The 20809-nt window shown below is 47.6% G+C and overlaps 1 protein-coding gene and 1 long non-coding RNA gene across 2 annotated transcripts; both read right to left on the reverse strand.

Annotated features, from left to right (window-relative positions):
* Nucleotides 1-2350: 2350 nt before the first annotated feature.
* LOC139805614 (uncharacterized) lies at nt 2351-5084 on the reverse strand. Its single transcript, XR_011729910.1, has 2 exons — nt 4947-5084; nt 2351-4603 (listed from the first exon to the last, which is right to left on the reverse strand). It is a non-coding gene; the product is annotated as an uncharacterized lncRNA (long non-coding RNA).
* A 4639-nt stretch (nt 5085-9723) lies between these two features.
* Nucleotides 9724-14652, reverse strand: WFIKKN2 (WAP, follistatin/kazal, immunoglobulin, kunitz and netrin domain containing 2). The gene is made up of 2 exons (XM_071763983.1): nt 14452-14652; nt 9724-12304 (listed from the first exon to the last, which is right to left on the reverse strand). The coding sequence occupies exons 1-2, from the start codon at nt 14650-14652 to the stop codon at nt 10793-10795; spliced, it is 1713 nt and encodes a 570-aa protein (XP_071620084.1). The 3' UTR covers nt 9724-10792.
* Nucleotides 14653-20809: the final 6157 nt, after the last annotated feature.

The following is a 20809-nucleotide window of genomic DNA, read 5'->3' on the forward strand; positions in this document are numbered from 1 at the left end:
AAAATAAGGGAAAAATTAGCTCTTTATTTCCCTCCCTTGCTCTCGGTACCTCCAGCCATCCTCTGTGTGCAGCACCAGAAGGGATGAATAAAATTATTTTGCTCAAGAGCAGTACATAAAGTTACTCAGCATTTGCAGGACCAGGTCTTGTAGATATTTTTATTCTGAGCCTATTTTGCTCTGCCTCCAGCTGACGTATTATGGATGATTCCAATTAGCAGTGCATGAATGTAAACAATTCTTTACTCACACATTACAAATCAAAAGAGATTTTGATTATTATTTTTTTTTAGCTATGTTTGCAAAAGCATATTCATGTTCAGATTTTCTTTATGCAAACATGAAAGCACCTGAAGGTTTGCAGCAGAGTGTAGGAGCCTGGCTACACCATCTTATACAAACAAATGGGTGGTTTTGAAAGCAGACCTAGAGGAGTTTGCACATGCATTTATTTAAGCAAGCAATCCATCTGCTCCTACCAATAATGGATTCACAGACCAATTGTGTATTTGCTCAGCTCACAGGCCAGTGAGTTTTGCATATGTTGTATGATTTGCACACATTGATTTGTAATGTAGACACACGTGCTCACATCTGGAACACACAAGCCATGAAGGCAGGGATTTGAATAGCAACCTACTTAGCACCCAGCAGGGTCTGAATCTTCAGGGCAAAAATATTATATTTCTCTTTTTTTTTTCTTTTTCTTTTCTTTTTTTTCTTCTTTGTTTTTTGTCTGTAATGAACTCTTTGATTTTCTAAGGCAGTCTGGAGCAATGCCTGTTTCTCAGGGCTGTGTGACTCCTGCAGGATGCAGCTGCCACCAGAGCAAGGTTTGGAGCTGCTTCACTTACCTGGCTGGCAAGAAAGGAAAGCTACAAATTCCAAATGAATGTAGCACAGCTGGATGGAGGATCTGCCCCCACATAAACCACTGCCAAATGCATGGAGATGCATTTTAATGTTAGCTATGGAAGTAGGGAAAAGAAAGTCTTATCCAGAAAAAGAAAACTCGTCCCTTACATGGGAAATATGGAATTTAAGCAAAACCCCAAATGTCTTACCTAGAAATATCTTTCTGAGCCCTTCAGGGTGTCAGAGGTCCCTGTTTCTCTTTACGTGTCCATCTCCACCCTCTCCTTCCCGTGAGGCTCCAGAAACCTCACTTCTTGCCAGAAACCTTTGTAGAAACAGCACTTTTTTCATCCTGCTGGGGAATGCTTGCAGAACACAATCTCAAATGGCCAGTCAAGAGCATTTGCCCTGGAGCTTGATTTAAGGAGCTGTGCTCACCCAGCAAAATCCAGGAGCTGTTTCTGTGATACGCTCCCTTGAGCAGGCTGGTGAGAAAAGGGGAGGCCAGCAACTTAAATTTTATGACCTTGTAATGCCCAGAGGCTCAAACTCGTGACAAAAGTCACTGGCCCAGGCAATTACTGAAGAAAGGAGAAAGAGAAAAAAAAACCACAACCAAATCTGTCCTCTCTCCAGATTACCAACTAAACAGCCTGTGAGCTGCAATGGTTCTGCAAAAGATGCTCTCATGGGGTGTTTTTATAGTGAAAGTAGTCATAAATAATAATTAAAAAATGCATGTGTGTCTATTTTACAAAGCAAGGAAAAAAATTTCTTCTTCTTCAAGCCCACAGTCTGTGAATAATTTGTGAACAAGAAGAGCAGCTCCATCTATCTTACACCGTATTTGTTACAAATCATTTGCTGATGTGTAAATCTTCCTGTCAGGGTGGAAGCTGCAAATCTTTCTTCAATTTTTGTGCCGTTGAAAGACTTCCAGAACTAAACATGAAAAATTGAATTGATAAGTAACAGGTGTAGAGGTGCCTCTCAGGATGGAAATGTCCCTTGAGCCCACGAGGGAGGGGATGGGACATGGGCTGGTGGCTGAGGAACAGCATTTCTGGCTGGCACATACCACTGAGCCACAAGGGCTGATAATTTTGCAGGAAAACAAAAGCCAAGCCAAAAAGCCCATCTCCAAAACCTGCTTCCATCTCAGCACACCTGCAGCCAGCAGGCAAACAGCCACTACCCTAGTGCAATGCAGCAGAGCATCCCATTGTGGAAAAAACTCCTTGTGAGAGCTCTCAGGAGGTCCCTAGATGGCAACACTGCTCCTCTGGACCCTCCTGCAAGTCTCCTTGGGGCTGATGTCAGACTCCAAAACCTCCTGCTTTGGAGATTATGTGATGAAGCAAGACCTTAAACTTCCATTCACAATTAAAAGTGAGAAAAAAGAGCACGTGTTTGGTGCTGGTGGTGGCAATGGAACACATAAACCTGTGGCTGCTGACTGGCTCTGCCATCCCAAGGCAAATTAGAAGAACAACACAAACATCCAAGAATTTATTTGCTTAAAAAGAAACAAGCAGGTTTGAAAGCCAAGTTTGTGACACTGAGGGATGTGACTCATGATCCCACGCTCTTTGGGTCGCCAGCACACTTGGATATTTTTGTAAGCAAAAGCCCAACAAGTAACAATTGCAGAAAGGTGGTTCAGCCCTTCCTGCCTCTGTGACCAGGACCAAGGATGCTCAGCTGGGCTGTGGCACTGGGGGTCACTTGCTCTGTCCTGTCACCCATCAGTTTGGACTGCAAGCTCTCTGCAAGTGAGGAGCATCTCTCCATCCCCACTGCCAGGGTGCAGCCACCTTCCAGGCAGCCCCAAAATGCAAACAGGGTAAATAACCCCAAGCTCAGATGTGGGTTGGAGAGTCAGGGAGGAAACTGCCCACCCCACCCTGCTCCTAATATTTTCAGAGTTAAAAATATCATCAGGAGCCCAACAGGTAAGGAGATTTTGGTGTAAGCTCTGCTTCTCACAGCTGTTGGATGAGTAGATCTGGGAAAGCCATTCACTTTTCCCTTTTAATCTGTGTTTGTTGGTGCCTTGGTGCACACCTGGTGTGTCTGCAGTCAGCCCTTCCAGCACTGCAGCTCTGGGCACACATTGCCTGGGACCAGCAAATCAACCAGGACAACCAACAATTTCCTTATGTCAGAAATAAGATACTTTTGCCCATCTCTTGATTAGATGACTTTTGGAGCTGGCTAGCACAGTAAACACTGTGAATTGCAAATACTGTAATCAAATAAACAATTCAAGTTTCATCCTGAGTTAATTACCTGAATAGTGTACATCTGGTGGCTAAAATAAATTACAGCAGAGATGGAGGATTTGCTTGCAATATTCACTTTTCAGACGATCTGCAGGTCAAGTATTATTCACCGAAGAGATTCATGAATAGTTGTGAATAACTGGAGCAATATATTTAGAAACTCTGCAATCTGCAAACAGCGAGAGAAAAAAGCCTCGGATAAACGATACATTGTGTCTGGCTCTGGAAATGGATTTGATTGCCTTATCACACTCTCTACAATATCTTTTTTTCCCCCAATAAGCCTAAAATGTCTCCTCCTGGACTCCTAACCAGGCATGGGTGGAATTAGTGGGAGGAGACCCAGCCGTGCAGCTCAGGGGGAGGTTTGGATGGGGGTTAATTCCCTTTAGAAAATCTAAATTATACCGGTGAGTGCCTGTGAAACAGCTCAGTTATGTTGGGCAGGGCAAATCCAACCACACCTGGAGAAGGCTTCGCTTTAAAGCAGCAAACAAAGCAGGCGGCTGGGAAGGAAGCCGGGGCCGGGTCCCCAAAGCCGGATGCCAGACGCCACCTCGTGTCGGGCTCAGGGAGCAGAATTCCGGAGGTTCCTACCCCAATTCCCGGCCCCCTGACGTCATTTCAGCCATCAGGATGTGAGGTGGGTGTTTTTTTCTTTTCTTTTTTTTTTTTTTTTTTTTTTTTTTTTTTTTCGAGTTTGCACCCTAAATATTGCCAGAATAGGAAGATGTGACCGTGTGAGGAAGACCTTGGGTCGTCCTTGCCGGGGCCATGGTGGGTGCAGTAATTTTGGGTGCTTGGGCTTAGTTTGTGGGATTAAATTCTATGTGTTGGACACCTCTGGATGGAGAACCTGGCCCTGACAGTTTATGTGGTGAGTCCTGTTGAGGACAATGAGATGTCCTCTGCCCCACAGCTGCCTCTGTAATCACCTGGCTGCTCCTTGCTTTCTGTCCTGGGATACAGTGACTTTGCCAGTCATTTCCTGATGGAGCTCTGTGATTTCCAGTGTCTTCTCCAACCACCAGAGATGTAGCAGTGGTTGGACACCTGCTAAAGACAACCAGGACTGTGGAATGGGGAGATGTGTGACTTGTGACTGTTGTCCTTCCTGCAGCATGACATGCTTGTGGGGGCAGATGGAGGGAAGGTTCTGATTTTAGCAAGATTTGGCTTTGCGGGGCTGGGATGTGGCTGAGATTTTTCTGGTGATCTTAGTTCCTCACATGAAGTGGTGTTTTCTTAGCAAGGCAGTAACCAACCCAGTCTGAGCATGATGTGCATGTGCTGCTGGTGGTTTGAGATGTCCATAGGCTTTTGTGCTTGTTAATGGGAGTGTTGCAAGTCATCATCTGCTGGTACAGGTTTGAGAGGTGTGATCTGTGGGATCTGCTCAGGGAGCTGCTTGACCACCAGAGCTGGACCAGCCACCTTGGTCACATCCATGTGAAGATCATCCAGGTCTGGAAAGGGAACAGGTTGTTTTAAGTTGTCATAGAAAGGCACAGTTAGGCCTCACTCTTCCTCTCAAGGATATTGATCAGGATTGCATTTCAGCTGCTGTTTGATCATCCTGTTGCTTGGTATTACTGTGCCCTTCACAGCTCCTCACAGGCAGCTTGTGCTTTTGCAGCCCTTGATCTCAACAACCACCTTTGTAACCCACATCTCCCATCCCTCTTCCAGATCATCAGCATCAAGGGCCCAGGTCCCCTGGGATGCTGCTGATGTCTTTCTTCCCTTCATTGTGAAAACTCCCAGTCTCACCTTGCTTCCCAAAGTTTTGGCCTCAAGAGTCTGCCTCACCTCTCCCTGCAGGGCAGCCCAGTGCCTTTAAAGCCTTTGGCTGAGGAATTTGCTCTGAGGTCTTGATCCAAATCAGCTGGACAATCTCTGCCCTTGTGACTGCTTGAAAGAAAGTGTTACAGAGCCCACTTCCCTCTGTTGAAGCCCACAGAATCTTCCTCTTTACATCATATTTATCATTCAGCTGTGACTTGTACCCTCTGTTACAGTTTCTGCCAGACTTGCTGAGTTTTCATACCCAACCCCTAAGAGCCTTTTTCTATAATTAGCCCCATGGTTGCCACCTTCCACCCTCTGGTCCTGCCGCAAACTGAAGCAAAGGTTACCCTCTGCAGTTAATGGTTAAGCAATTCTTATGTGAGTACTTTTACCCTTGAGTGAGCACCATCTGATCCTGGAGATTTATCACAGTTGTTTTTCTAGTTATTTCAAGCAGTAGAGGAAGTCGTGTCCTCTACACGTGTTGCATACAATACCCCCTTGGTTGGGTGTGTTAGGAGAGGAGCAGAGGAGGGAGAGAAGGCACAACCCCCTTGCTCTGAATGCCAGTTCATCCAGTCTAACTACCATGTTGCCATGCAGGTTTAACCCCCCAAAAATGCTTGCTCTCCTTTCCAGATGAATCTTTTCCTCATTTTTTTTCTCCAGCCTTCTTCTTTCTTCCTGCATTTTTAGCCATCTCAGGGACAACTGAGAGGGAGGAGGAATTGCCAGGTGGGACAACCCCCAGGGCTCTTTCCATCCTGTAAGCACCAGTGCCTCATGCCCCAGGAGATGGTACAAGATGTCCCAGAGTGGGATCTGGAGGAGGCCCCTTCCCACCCCAAACCCCTGAAATGCAGACATCCATGTCTGTTGGGTTTTGTGCTTGGTGATGTTTTCAAAGCTGCTGTGGCCATGGGCTTCCACAGAACATGCAGGTCCAAACCTGAGTTTGGTGGAGACCTCGCAAACGGTACCAGTTGGGCTCCTGGTTCTGGAGCTGGATGGGTAACTCCCCCAGCACAGGCACTGAGGTGGCTGGCTGAGGTGAAAGGTGGTTCCAGGGCTGTGCACAGGGTAAAACACTGAAATCAGAGTTTCCTGACTGAAACCTGAACTGCAGAGCAGCCTTGGAAGACTTTCCATTTGCTTTCTCTGCTCTCAGCCTTGAATGTCATATCATTTGCCCAGCCATAAATAGCTGTGAATTCAAGGGGCTGTGCTGCTTTTTGGCTAACAGATATGTCTGCTGGAGCTGCAGTGTCATCTTCATATCCCACTGGTGTTTGCTCTGGAGAGCAGGAGCTCAAGCTGACCTTTTTTTTCTTTTTTTTTTTCTTTTTTTTTTTTCTTTTTTTTTTTTTTTTTTTTTTTTTTTCCAAGATTTAAAGAGCTGGCAGAACATTTATTCAGTTGTGCAACCTCCATTCAGATTATTTCTCAGATCCTGGATATGGGGCTCATTTTTTTGTCCTTTGACAGCAGCTGTAAATCAATAAGGCAGTTGGAGGTCACTTGTAGTCAATCAGTAACCAGTGCTGGCGAAGGAGAAAACACTAAATATTTGGTATTAAAAACGCAGGCTCTAAACTCTAACTCCTTGCTTGGGGTGACATTTTCACAGCTGTGCCTTTGGAAACCTGGCTCCATCCAACCTCAGTGGAGTTACCCAGCCTGGTTGTGATCTGGTAATAATCTACAGGGAGAATTCCACAGCACGTGCACACCACAGGAATGGCAGCAAACCAGGGTTTGCCCAGGATGCTTCAGGAGGAGGAAGTGGGTCTTGTGGTGCAAGGTGCTAATCTGGTGCCAGCTGAATTACTCCTTCCTTTTGCCATTAGGTGTTGGCTGAAGCCTTGCGTGACCTTTGTCACAGCCACATCCCTCAGGAACTGAGACCCATGGTCAGGCAGTGATTCTTGTAGGGATCCCAGTTCCCTTTGAGACAACTGGGAACTAAGCTCTTAAATATCTTTGCTGTCTGAATCACATTTTAGTGGTGTCATCATCTCTGTTTGCTCCTAGTTCTGGAGCTTGTTGCCCATCAGAATTTCTGCCTGACCTCATCTCAAGGCCCTGCAATGAGAACACACTCAATTTCCTCTTCCCTTTGACCCCATCTGCTCTCAGCTTTGCAGTGATGGAGGATCCCATCTCTGAGTAATCATCCAGCCATCTCCCTGTGCCTGCTAACACAGGGCCCTCATGCCCTGCACCATCAGCTCTAGGATGCCTCAGCCCCTGTCTCTACTCGATGTTTTCTAGCAGTCCCCTGTGCAGAAGCTGTTCTGCTCTCACATTTTTGCTGCCATTTTGCCCTCCCTGTGAACAGAGCTGCTGGCCTGCTCAGTTTGCAGAATAACCGGTGGCTCATTTTTGGGTCCATATGCTGGGTGCTTTCCACTGAGCTCGAGCTGCAGGGTGTGCACAGCCACGTGTTGCCCTTTTCCTCTGCTCCCCAGGCTGGATGTGGATCTGCCACGCTGGCTCCAGCAGCTCTGCCCTGGCCTCCTGCCTCCCCAGAAGTGGCTTCAGATCTGTTCTGGAGCCCTGGGGAGCTCCTGCATGTCTTGGACCCAGTTAACACAGCTCTGCTCCCTTGCTGCTTCCCAGGCTGCTATCTGGGAAATCTGCTCCTCCAGTTTCCACACTGGAGAGAGCTTTGGGAGTGGCTGATGGCCATGGGTGCCTGGCTTTGGAGGTGACATCCTTGCTCCAGCTCTTTTCCAGAGCCTCAGACAGGCACTCATGCTCTGCTTTACAGGGAGAGGACCCAAGCAGGCTTCTCCCTTTCTCTCTCTCATACTCTTAAATACAAAATGTAAATATTGGCATTTCCATACAGCTTGCTGAAAACCTTGAGAGAGCAGGATGGAAAACTGAGGGCATGAGCAACTGGAAGGGGATCTTCTGATGAAGAGCTGCTCACAAGTACCCATTAGCCTGGCAAGGGCTTTAAGGACATCCTGCAGAGCCTGGCCCTGGGCGTGGGCTCTCCTCAGCCTGGCTGACTGGTCAGACTTGAATTTTAGGCTTCTTAAGGGTTGAATAAGAGGCTGAACTAAACTACAGGCTTGGAGTGGAGAGCTAAATTCTTCAAGGTCAGAAGGTGGAGAGGCTCAGGGTTGGGGTCAGTCCCATGCAGTGCTTGAGGGGTGGTTTTTCCCCTGGCAAGCAGGTGAGGGGATGCCCATGGGCACTGCTCCTTCTGCCTTGGGGCAGCCACGGGCAGCAGTGCCCAACCCTGAGTGCCCTGGGGTTCCTCATCCCACACGGGGATGGTCATGTCCAAAATGTGTGACACTTTTCTAGGTGACCTGTCACTGCAGGGCTATTTGCTGGCACTGAGCTGGTCCCAGCCAACTCACCTGCATGGCACCACAGGGGCTGAATGGATCAGCCTGGTTTGTGGCAGAGCAGGGACCATGTCCCCATGCAGGATGGCTGTGGGATGGTGTCTGGGTTGGACACTCAGCTGTGTGTCCCACAGACCCCATAGAGCAGTCCCACAGACCCTGCAGGGCTCAGCAGCAGCCAGGTCCAAAGGTTTGGGCAGGAATTTCTGGGAGCTGGGCTGCCTTTTCAGTGTCCTCTTGTGCTGCACCTCATTGGAAATCTGACCCCAAATGTCCCCCAAGATCCTCTCTGTTTGCACTCCAGGACTGCATGCCCAAAGGAGGCTGGGGGACACATTAAACCTTGCAGTGAAGTGAAGGTGGCATTGTAGACCCCAGGTTTAAACACTGCAATGTATGAGCTGGAAAAGCAAGGAAGGAATTGTGTGTTTTTTGCTCTGAGCTGCCTTTGCATCCCAGTTCTTCTGGAACAACTTGGGGTACATGTCTCCCAAGTCACTCCAATACTCCCACACTTGCAAAATCCCTTAGATTTTTGAAAAAAAAAAAAAAAAAAAGAGCCATATAAAGCCAGTCTTTATTAAACCTTCATCCTCTGATGCTTCTGTGTGTTAGAAAGTATGGCAAGAACAAGACACTTCCTACGGTTTGCTTGAGAAGTGACAGATGAGCCATCAAAACAGTGGCACCTGCCACAGCCAGGGATGATCCAACAGAGGAGGCAGCAGGGATGGCACCTCCTAGCTCCAGAAAATGGTCTTCACAAGAACAGACACAAACATTCTGGGCCTTTAATTGGAGGTTTTCTCACCTACACTTAGGAAAGGTGCAACAAAAAAACAAGCAGGTATTTTCTTGGCCAGTAAATCCAATCCAGTTTCCTCTCCCTCCCACCCAGCTCCTTCTGGAATGTTACAAAGAACCAGAGGTCTCTGTCCAGTCCTGTTGCCAGAACATTTCAGACGTGACCTAAGCCAAGCCCATGGGGAGAGAAGCCCAGTTCTCCATCATGCTGTGGAGTTCTCAGCCCATGGTGCAGGGCACTGAAAGCTTTCCTGGAAACCCCAACCTATTTAATCTCCTTCCCCCAGCCCTTATCATCCCCAGCCTGCAAAGGAAGACGTGTGGTTGGTAGAGTTAGGTTGGACTTGATGATCTTAGAGGTCTTTTCTCACCACAATGATTCTGTGACTCTGTCCTACTGCCCACCCTACAAAAAGCCCTTTAGATGGCACCATGGCCCAGCACTCCCTGCATCTCCCTTCCTCTCCCCAAATGTGTCCTGACCCCCATCCAGCCTTGGATTGGCCTTTTGTGGGAGCCTGAAAGCTCTGGCACTGCTGGGGTAACTCCCAGAGCCAAGCAAAGAGCAGTGATAAGGCTCTCCATGCCACCTTGCCCCTCTTCCCTGCAATGAGTCCTCAGCAGAGGCAGGATTTTTTTCCAGGATCAGCCTTTGCTTTATTTAAGGATTTTTTTTTTTTTTTTTTTTTTTTTGCATAGGCAAATGTTACATTTTTGGACAGACAAATGTTAAAGTGATCAATCCTATGTGTATGCACGTGCTCACACCCACAGCCTGCACTGCCTTGCTTAGGGTATTTATTGATAGGTGTAAATACAGTGGCCTGGCAGAAGATGTTTTCCATGGTTTCAAGGAGTGCTCTAGAGGAGTCAGGTTGATAAATGCCTTTTTCAGCTGTCAGCACTGCCTTGGACTTTTTGTGGCTGACAATATATTGATTAAAACAAAAATAGGGAAGTGCAATGGAATGAGGATGTTTGCTGACCTTCTTCTGATGACAGAAAAGTCATTTTGGGGTGAGACTGTGCCTTGAGCTTCTACAGGGACCTGTTGTTCCGGGCATAGGATCAAAGGAGTTTTTCTCCAGGAAGGACTGCAAGATAGGTAGTAGTTGCCATTTAAAAATGAGGTACATTCCAAAGAAAACTGCTAGGAAAATTTCAACTAAAAGAAGCAAATTCATAACGCAGGGATTAGTTACAGGTGCACAACTGTAAATCTAGACAATAATTTATGGGCTTTTCTCTCGCAATATTGGTGCTGCTATCAGGAGACAAGAGCACGACTTACACATAATGCCTTGCCATAGCATTTCCATACCGTAAATGAGACAGATTAAGTTGGCATTATATATTACTTAGCTGTGTACCAATTAGCTAAATAAATGCTATGAATTTCATCATTCACGATGGAAGCTACATAAAAATTGTATAATTACTGCAGTGAGTCAGCTAGTTAACTGGCACTCCTATATGGACGAATTTATTTCAATGCAAGATTAATAGCCTTTTGCTGCTGGTTTACGTGCTTGCCAAAGACCATCCTACAGTGTTGCTAAGCATCATTAATGGATTAAAATAAGGGTTCTGCGTAATTCCTACGGTGTATCTTCAAACAGCAGGTTTAGTTTGTGCCCTAGCCTAGCGCTTATTAGCCCTACGTAACACACGGGTCTGGGAGGCTGCCACGTGTGGAGGAGGTTAATGCAATCCCAGGAACTCTTTCAAAAGCTCACAGGTTTTCTTGTGGATGACCTCGCGGAGTTTCCGCACGCGCCGGACGCTGGAGGTGCCCACGAAGCTGTCTGGCTGCAGGACGGCCATGCCGTTGTGGACGTCCCCCATGATGATAAGCTGGCCATCCACTGTGGTCATGTTGGGACAAGGGCAGCTCCAGTCCATGTTCAAAAGAGTGATTTCCAGCGGTTCCCTCCCCAGGAATTTTAATCCCATTTTTTCGTCTTTGAGAATTTCCTCCACTGTCACCAGGGCGTGTCCCGAGTCTTGGTCTTCAGTCAGCTCCGTTATCCGGCCCAGGATAACAAAGTCACTTTTGCAGAAGCTTGTCACCAGCTTCTGGCGGGGTTTGCAAGCTTTGCAGTGCGTGTTCTTTGGGAAAGGGCACATCTCTTCACAGCCCTCCCGGCTCTCAAAGTTGTTCTCGTTGCCTCCGCACCCGCCGTAAATGAAGGACTGGCACTGCTTTGTCAAGCTGTTATAGGCCCATCTGGGCTCATAGGCTTTGCAGTGACCTTGGAGGGCTGGCAGGTTGCAGACGTTGATGGGGCCGTTCATGCAGGTTAACATGCAGCTCTCGTAGGTCTCGAAGTGGTTGAGGTTGCTGTTGCAGTTCCCGTAGATGAAAGTAAAGCAGTTGTTTTTCTTCGCATCATAGTACCACCTGGTCTGCTCCTCCCCGCAGTCTTCGCTGTCCGGTTGCTTCAGGCACTCGTCCGTTGGAAAATGTGTTTTGTTTTGGGAAGCTTCTTTGGATGTGGGTTCTCCTTTGATGACTGACAAAGGGAAATCAGCCCTGAGAAGGCCGCCGCTGTTTTTGGCAGTGCAGGTGTAGATGCCGGCGTCTTGGAGCTGGGTGTTGTAGATGACCAGCTGGGCGATGTTGGTGACCACGACGTTCCCTCTGACGTGATTTGGCTTCATAATGACTTTGTCTTTCCCATCCACCTGCTTCTCCCATGTGATTTCTGGCTTGGGTCTCCCTGTAACATCACAGAGGAAGCTGACGGTCTCTCCCACGTAGACTGATTGATGGACGGGGTTGTTCACCAGAGCAGGTGGCAGAATATCAACGACTGTTGTCTCAGAGTAGGCTGTAGTGGGGCGAGCTGTTGTTTCTGGAGGGATAGGGCTGGTGTTTGGCCAGGTGAGGTGGTACCTACAGGTGACTACGTTCAGTGTAATGCCTTTGATGCAAGCTTCTGCATCCATGTAGCACTTGTTGTAGTAGGTGAGCCCATCAGAGGCACAGGTGAAGCTCGGCTCCTTCTCACACCTGTCCTTGCACTTGCAGACAGGTTGTCCATCCCAGATGTCACACTCTGAACCTTGCTGGATGCACATGAAACGGTCACAGGTTGCCTCTTTGGGCATTCCCACGGGTCCTTTTTTCCCCTTGACATCCATGTACCGAGCTGCCACACAGCTCTTCGTTCCACAGACATTGGGGCAGCACTTCTCAAAGGTCTCACACTCCTGTGGGGAAAGAAAAGGATCCATTGTTACTGGGGACAGAGTAAAGTCCTTTTCAGCAAGAGGAGAGCCCAGAAACTTTTAAGGTATTAGCTGAGGGAATCTCTTCTGTCACAGATCTGTGGCTTGAAACTCAGCGTCCCCACTGGGAATGAGTAGAAATGTCCTGAGTGGTGCCTAAACACACATCGGGGTCTCAGAAGTGCTTCAAGAGACGACTTCTTTCTCAACAAAGAAAATGTATTTCTGTTTCTTAAACACTGACCTCATCAGAAATCTTTCCTGGAGTCACATGGACTCCCTGAGTACTGAACCAACAACCCCCCCCTTCCATGAAATGCCTGAGGACAAACCCTGAGAAACAAGAGCGGATGGAAAGTCTTATCATATGGCTGTAGGCAGTAATCCTTCTTATTCTGCACACAAGTATGTAAAGTATTATTTGAATTCCCTGAGTCTAACAGCCTACTCTTGGAGGTGAAACTGCCAAGGATTTGTAATTGTTCACATTGTAGAGGAAATAATAGAATATCTCAAAAGTAAGGAAATTCTTGCTCCAAAAATAATTTTTCTATGGTATTGAGCAAAACAAACCCAAAACAGCTCATTATGGCTCTTCTGTCCTATTTTAGTCCTCTTTTCAAATGCAGCATCGCTCTCCTAGTGATTTATTACACTCCATCACAGCTACAGTCAGCTCCAAATTGCAGTTAATTTTAGCAGAAGTCTCATCTCCTGTGCAGAAAAGGTATTTGATATGTGTGATCACAGCTTCTGTGTCGTTACTGATTACTTTCAGGGACCATGACCACTGCTTTCATGTCCCCAACGGGGCACATTTCCACCAGGTCTTAAACATCTACAACCTCCCCAAAATCTCTGGAAGTGAGAACAAAATGTTTTTTTAAGCCACCAAACTAAATAGCTTCCCCTGAGCCCAGCATCCCTTCCTTATTGGGAAAAAGATGACCTAATAACATAACTCTTTCCCCCCTTCCAGCAGCACATTACTGGGTTTCAGAAGCAAAGTTAGAAACCAGAAAAAGTAACATTGCAGCTGAGGTCAGGAGTCCTTGGCTGCTTGCAGACCACTCAGACCACACAAGGTCCCAGGACTCTGAGCCACCACCAGGCAAAAGCAAATCTTTTTACCCAGTGGATTCTGGCTTTCAGGTTTTGGCCAGTAAATTATTAAAACAACGTCCTCTGCTGCTGCTTCTGGGGTTTTGCAAGTGTGTTGTTGTTCAGTGCTGCACCTGGTAGCTGAAATAAAGGGGGCTTATTTGGGAATGGGAAAAGCAAAACCAGCACCTTCATTCAGAACACATGGGGCCCATCTGAGCAAATCTCTTTGTTTACTTCATGGCCAGCCTTTTTCTCTGTTTTTCCCACCCCCCACTCCTTTTAGCACTGCAGGAACAGCCTGACTGCAGAACATAAACCCAATGACTTTTTTTCAGCATGGTACACATTGCTGTCAGCCTGGTTTGGGCTGCAGGAGCTTTGCTGTTGGGCATGATGTAAGAGGCAAGATGAGCAGGTATTTTCAGATGCCAGTTTGAGCTGGCAGTGCTGACAGGTTGAAAAATGAGTTTTAGGGTTTTAAGCTAAGCACATTTTGAGCTGGGAGCATCACAGGGAACATCTGCCTGGTCATTTTACCCGTGCCCCTGTTTTGCACTCCAAGCACGCTTTGTGTTTCAAGTGCAGCAAAGGCTGATGATTTACATGTTAAATCAATTATTTCATACAGAATTCCTCCCAGGAATACAAAGCATTGATGGCCACCAACAACAAAGAGCATGGTGACACTGCTAGAACACTATGGATTGGCCCCAAGGCATGCTGAGTTCTGGAGTATCAAATTCAGACGTTTCTTTCGACAAAAAAGCAAAGAAAAGGAAAACAGAGCGAGCGCTGTACCCACACCAGCAAAAGTGACAGCTGCCACACACCCCCCTGCTTAACCCACAGCTCATCAAATCTTTCCTATTTGATATAGGTCACAGGTCAATTAAACACCTGTGCTGCCTGCATCAAGTCCTGCATAAAGCTGGCACCTTCCCCCCTGGACCAGCGATGCGAAGGAGCCCACCACCCAACCCCACCACCCAACCCCACCACCCACGAGAAAAATGCACATCACTCACCAGATCAGCTTCACACTCTCTCTTGCAGGTGCTCTGGGCATCAACCCAGAGGTTGGGGTTCATGTCATTGGGACATATCCCAGCGTGGGAGTACCGGATGGGAGGTAGAGCTCTCCCTTTCAGGGAGACCTCCAGAAGCAACAGGACACTGCTCTTCCCCAGCAAGATCCACATCCACCGAGTGAACAGCACCAACAACATCTCAGAACTTCTCCAGGGCAATGGCAGTGACCGAGCTGGAGGTAATTCTTGTTTGCTTGGGGTTGGCTTTTTGGGGTCTTTTTGGTAAGCCTGAAATTTTCGAGGAACTCAAATGCACCTGACTTCTGCAAAAACTTCAGCAAGCTCCTTCGCTGCCTCTGTTGAGAGTGCAGTTTGGTCCAGACCTCATTGGATTAAAGGTCCTCGGAAGTTACCCCCTTATTTTAAGCGAAATGCTGATAGTCTGAGCAGAGTTAGCTCTATTTATACCCTGCCTCTGTTAACAAGTCAGAAAAAGTAAACTTGATTTCTTTGACAGGCACACGCTTCCTATGTCCTGGTGGCAGTCAGACAGATTTGTTGCAAGAAAAAAAAGCTGGAAAGAGTTTAAAAGGCTGGAACTGGCACGGTGGGACCCCTGCATGTTTCTGAATGCAGGGAGGCCTTCTTAACCCCTTTAGACCTAAAGTACTTCCCTATGCTAAGAATGGCATTTACTTGTGAAAGAGTACTTGTCTCATAACACGGACCCGCGGTCAGGGGATTTCCCCACGGCAAGGGGCTGCACAATCACTTGCTAAAAGGAACAAGTAATAGGATTGAAGCAATTAAAGCTAGAATATCATATTTTAACAAAGGAAGCAGGGAAGAAATAACTTATTTAAACTTAAGTTCGACAAAGCTGTCTGTCTTCAGAACTTCTCCCGAAGCTCCTCCTGGCTTTTTTTTTTCCTTCTCTTTGGTGGGGAGATTTCCAGGATGCTGCTTTTCATGCTGCACTCCAGCCCCACCAGCAAGATGTTAAAAGTGTCCCTGAATTCCTCCACATTTCCTGACAGCCAGATCCCATTGTACAGTGCATTGCTGACCCCTTTAACAGCGACAACAAAAAAATAGTAGAAGTTCAACTCTATGGAAACCTGCATAAAGGAATGTACAGCATTTTTGCATTGGGGGGCGCGGGGGAAAATTCAGTCAAGCTGAGTTCCTCGTTCCCTGATTATTACAGCAAGGAGCTGATCCTGCTCATGCTGAACATGTGCCAGAATCCAGAGACAAGTGGCAGAAGTCAGTGTTGCTCAGCACCTTCCAGGATTAGAGCCTCCAGGCTGCCTTCTGGGCTGGCTGGGTTGGATCCTGCAGGGTGCTAAGAGCCTCCTGGGAGGACCAGGTGAGTTTGCATCCCACGTGGGGGTCAGCAGGGCTGGACCAGGAGCTCTGTGCTGTGGGAGGAGGGAAGGTTCATGCACCTGACAGCCCCGTGCACGATCAACCCTTAACTTCAGTGAGGTTTTTCTGTGGGGTTTATTAAACCAGGGTTGTTTTTCATGGCTGAGTTTGGGCCTAATTCTCCTCCGAGAGGTGATCGCTGCCAACCAGTGTAACCAGCAGCAAACTGGGCTGCCATGCAAGCAATGGCCCAGGCCATGGAGCTCCTGTTCCTCCCCTGGGGCAAGGCAGCAATGTGCAGTGACCTGCTGCTGGTTCACCTCCAAAAGGAAAGGAAAGCAACCAGGAGGTGATCTGTGTGCCCTTGGCTGTGGCATTTCTGTGGCAACCCAGGCTCCCAAAAGAGGCTCTGGCAGTTTTGATTTGTGTGACCACGTTACCGATAGGCACAGTATTTGCATTTCAGATGACGTGTGGAGAGAAGTTGTCCAAATTAGCTATTTATAAGGAGCGAAGTCAGCCGCCAGGCAGCAGCTTGCAGTTGATTTATTCTCTCTGAAACTTTAGAAACCTGCATGACACTTGTACAAAGTGCGGCTGTGCGCAAAATGTTTTATTCAGTACTTGTTTACAAAGACAGGCGCAGCACCCTGTGATGCCTAAAAAAGCCAACCAAAAATGACACATTCCCAAGAGGTACTTAAAATTCTTACAGCTCTATTAACAACAAAATCACATGTATTAGTGGTTCTGTTGACTAAACAAAGACACTTTATATTGTAGAACTGACTATGGCTTTGAACCCAGCTGTGGGAGGGTCTCCAGGGGTGTTGGTACCCTGGGTGCTGGAGGAGCTGCTGGGATGAGTGGGGGGGTCCCACCCCAACAGCTGCTGTACGTGTAGGGAGGTTGCCCTCAGCCCATAAATCCCTGCCATCCTCAGGGTTCTTTTGGGGCTGTTTTACCCCTTTCCCTCACTAGGCCAGAGGTGGGGAGCTGGTGCTCTGCAGCTTCTGTCCCACTCCTGGGGCCACAAAGCTACCTCCTTGAAGGCTTTGCCCATGCTGAGAGAGTGACCCACCAGTATGGGCCCATCACAGACAGGACCTCCTTCCAAGGAGGAAGGAATAACACTGTTTTGGCTTTTTCCCCCTTCTAGACCAAGGAGCTCCTTGCCCAAAGGCACATTTCAGCTGTGGGGAGTTCTGAAGCATCAGACACTGGCTTGCATCAGACAGATGGTCTCCTGCTTCCTGTGTCCTCCTCCATCCAGAGGGATATTCTCCAGGGACAGGTAAGTCCCATTTTAGATAAGTCCCCCTTTCTGATCAAGGTGTTGATCTTTTGGATGAGCTGGGATGAGCTTTCTCTGGGTTTCAGAGGGACAAACCTGAGCCCTGATGGCACAAGGCACCATCCCGAATCTGTTCCTGGCAATGGGGACACAGGGTCTCTGGCCACATTGTGCTCTATGGATGTTGTTATGATATTACAATTACATCACGACCTGAAAATCCCTCCTAGGATGCCCAGGCTCCTGCTTAGAAATGTTTAGATTTTGATCAAGAATTGCCTTAACTGTTGTTGGTTTTGTAAATTATGATTTCTTTGCCTGTTTTCTTACTCTTCCCAAACTCCTATGGGATGTCCCTGCCCTTTCCTGCCATGCCAAGTGTTGACCCAGTGTTTGGTTTGACTCCTTCTAATCAAGGAGGGAAATGGGATTCTCTGGTGCACAGAAAAGTATAAGGGTGTTGGATTTTGTGTTTATTTTTTCTGAAACCACTTTGAAAGGAACAGCAAATTATTGATCGTGTTTAATAGGCAAAATGAGCCATCCTCACCTGGAGTTCCTCAGTGGATGGTGGATTGATTTGCTGGTTTTGTTGAGGAAGGGCTCTTGGCAGGAACCCTCACCCTGAGCTGCTGAACCTCCCACCTCCCATCGATCTCTGCCTGGGCAGAGGGATCCATCCCAATTCAGCTTCTGGTGCTGTCTGGGTCTGCTGCCACCCATAGATGGTTTTGCCAACACAAGCACACACCAACCCCTCTCCAGGCAGCTCTAGGCCATCATTCTGGGCTAGTGGCTTGCTGGCTGTGGCAGGAGGAGCCCTGATGGGAGGGCTGATGGCTGGAGCACCCTTACCTGTGTTGGGTGCATCCCTTGCCGAAAGGGCAAGCCCAGGGCTTGCAGGTTGGACCTGTGTGACCCTACTGAACCTCATCTGCCTTTAAGCTTAGCTTAAAGCAAAGCCTCTGGTCCTTGAGGCCTCCCTCCTCCTCCAGGCAGGGCACAGCTCTGACTCCCTGCCTTGTCGCTTCCTCCAAACAGGGCACTAACACTGCCAGCACCAAGGATGTGTTCTTCTCCAGCCCAACCACCACCTCTCGTGTCTCCTTCTCAGTGCACAGATGAAAATATAATGCCTGAGCAGAAAAGTACTTTTAAAAAAGCTCTGTCTCATTTAGAAAGTAACGATGCTTCAGCCTGGACATAAAGCTTATTGCACTCAAAGCCAACAGGCAGACATTTGAGAGGAAACATCACTGCCAGATCCCTTTTGGACCACAGCTGCCAACCGCTTGCCTCAGGCACAGTAACGCTGCTTCCAAACCCACACTGAAATCCAGATGATGCCTCAGGACCTCAGCTTTAGCTTGCTTCAGGCTGCTGAGGGCCAAATCTTCCACTCTGAGTGATGTCCTCCTCGGCAGGACCTGTTCAGGCACCCAAGTGCCTTTCCCATCTTCTAGAAGAGTGTGTGGCTCATGCTGGCCATGAGGTTGGTCAAACAAGGAGGATTTTTGGCAGCATGTGATGCACCTCCAAACATAAAAACAAAGGCAAAGGCTGTGCTGAGCACGTGCTTTGGAAGCACATGAACAGGGGCAGACCTTGGCTGAGATATGCAATGGTAATGGTGTGCCTGGGTCCTATTTTCAGGGCCATTTCTATGCATAATTAGTGGTGGAAGCATATTTCAGTTTCCTTCTAGTTAAGCTTTTTGTCAGGCTTCCCTGTAAGCACCCAGAACTAACTAGGGCTGGGTTTGAGTTCTGAAAGAACCCATCTGAGCAGATAACAGTGTGTACAGAGGGGCCCAGGGAACCAGGGGCATACTTAGAGCAGTGATTGCTCACCGAAATGAGCTGCTGTGATGTGCATTCTGCCTGACACGCAGATGCTCAGTAAGCAGAAGTTAACGTAGTTAGACAAAAGGGCTCAGTTTGGGGGGGAAAAATCAATAATGTCAGGGAGTTTATTACAGCGTTATGGGCCACCTGCTAGAACTCAGCATTAAGGCCTGTGTTAGGTTGTGTTTCAGGGAGAGCTGATGGCTCTGCACTCAGACAAGGCCAGCGCCAGAATTATTATTTTATGTCTTGGCAGATGGCTTCTGCTCAGGGGTTTTATCTTTGAGTGCAGGCATACGACTGATCATCATTTGCTTTCTCTTTCTCTGCTAACGAAAGCTGGGCAGGAAGCAATTGCCAGTTTGATGATGGTTCATTATTGCTTGGTTTATTCTGTCTGAAACAGCACAGCAAGAGGCAAAGAGGGTACAAAGGAAGGTAATCAACCAGTTCCCAGTGAGATACAGGGAAAAGCTGGACTCACAGGCTTCTCTTTCACTGGTCCATCTATTTCAGAGACAAAGCCTTAGATATCCCATAGATAATTTGAGGAGACCATGGTATCTTTGCATCGTCAAGATTGCAAAGGTCAAACACTGGGAGTGAGTTCATCCTTACCTTGGAGCAGGAGGGACTGAGCCACTTCCCAAAGTCCCTTCCAGCCCACTGCTCCATCACCCTCAACGTGGAGTGAGACCTGATCAGTCAAGCTTTGAGCCAGGGAAAGCTGACACTTGCAATGCAACCTGGAAAGCCAGGAAACAGAAAGCAGAGCCACAGAGGCAGCATTGCAGTTATTGCAGGGCCAGCACTTCTCATTTTAGGTCCTCTCAGCTATCCAAGTGCAAGGTGTCTGGGCAAGAGAGGGGAATGGTCACTGCTGGACCTGGGGAAAGCCAGACAGCAGAGACACAGCTGCAGCAGAGAGGCTGGAGCACCTTGCTTTGTTGCAGGTTTTAGTAACTAGTGGTTAGTGTCATGGTTAGCTTGAACAGCAGCACTTCAGGCAACTCTGGCACCAAATCTCTGGTGTGCAAATGGAGATGTTCTCATGTCTTGCAGCACTGCTGTATAAGCCATAGCACAAAAACCTCAGTTGTTGTCAATCTTCATTTTTTTCTTCTTGGTTCCAGCTCAGTCTGAATGAAAGCTCAGAATACAAGTGAGATGTGGGCCTGGGGCATGCTCAGGCTGAGTGCTTGGCACATCTTTCCCCAGTGCTGGTGATGTTTCTCCAGGAACGTGAGTTAATTTAGTTCCACATGTACTGCTGTGGGAATCTAATGAATAGTGTTAAAACCATTGCACAGATTCACTTCAGTCTGCAAATGACCCTAATTTAGCCTCCCTTATTTACTTTTAGGCATTTAAAGCTGCAAGGAAATCCCTTGCTGAGGATCACAAAGCAATGGCCATGAGAGGCTGGAGCCCCAAGACTCTCCTTCCAACCCCACAGGCACCATTTGTTCATCAGAAATCTAATTCAATACAGAAATGCCACATTGCTTTTGTTTGTGATGTGCAGCTTACACAAACAGTAAGGTTTTAACCTGCTGTACTAATTTAATTTAAACCCCTCCAGCTGTCATCTTTCTTCCTTGAAACCCCAGAGTTTCTCCTAATTAGTACTCTAAGCCTTAACTCCCCACGACTTCACCAGGAAGGTACCATCTCACCATCACTCCAGGATGGTCCTTTCAGAAAGTTTATGAACTTTTCAGTGGATCTGGCCTGAGATGAGAGTTTGTGAGATAAAACTGCTGAAGATTTGCCTGCTTTTGTGCTTCACTCTGAGACTTTACCAAACAACTGAATCTGTCGAAGTTTGGAAGCCCTTTTGTGGCTGGGA

The sequence above is a fragment of the Heliangelus exortis genome, chromosome 20 (assembly GCF_036169615.1).
Source record: "Heliangelus exortis chromosome 20, bHelExo1.hap1, whole genome shotgun sequence".
NCBI classification, from domain to species: domain Eukaryota; kingdom Metazoa; phylum Chordata; class Aves; order Apodiformes; family Trochilidae; genus Heliangelus; species Heliangelus exortis.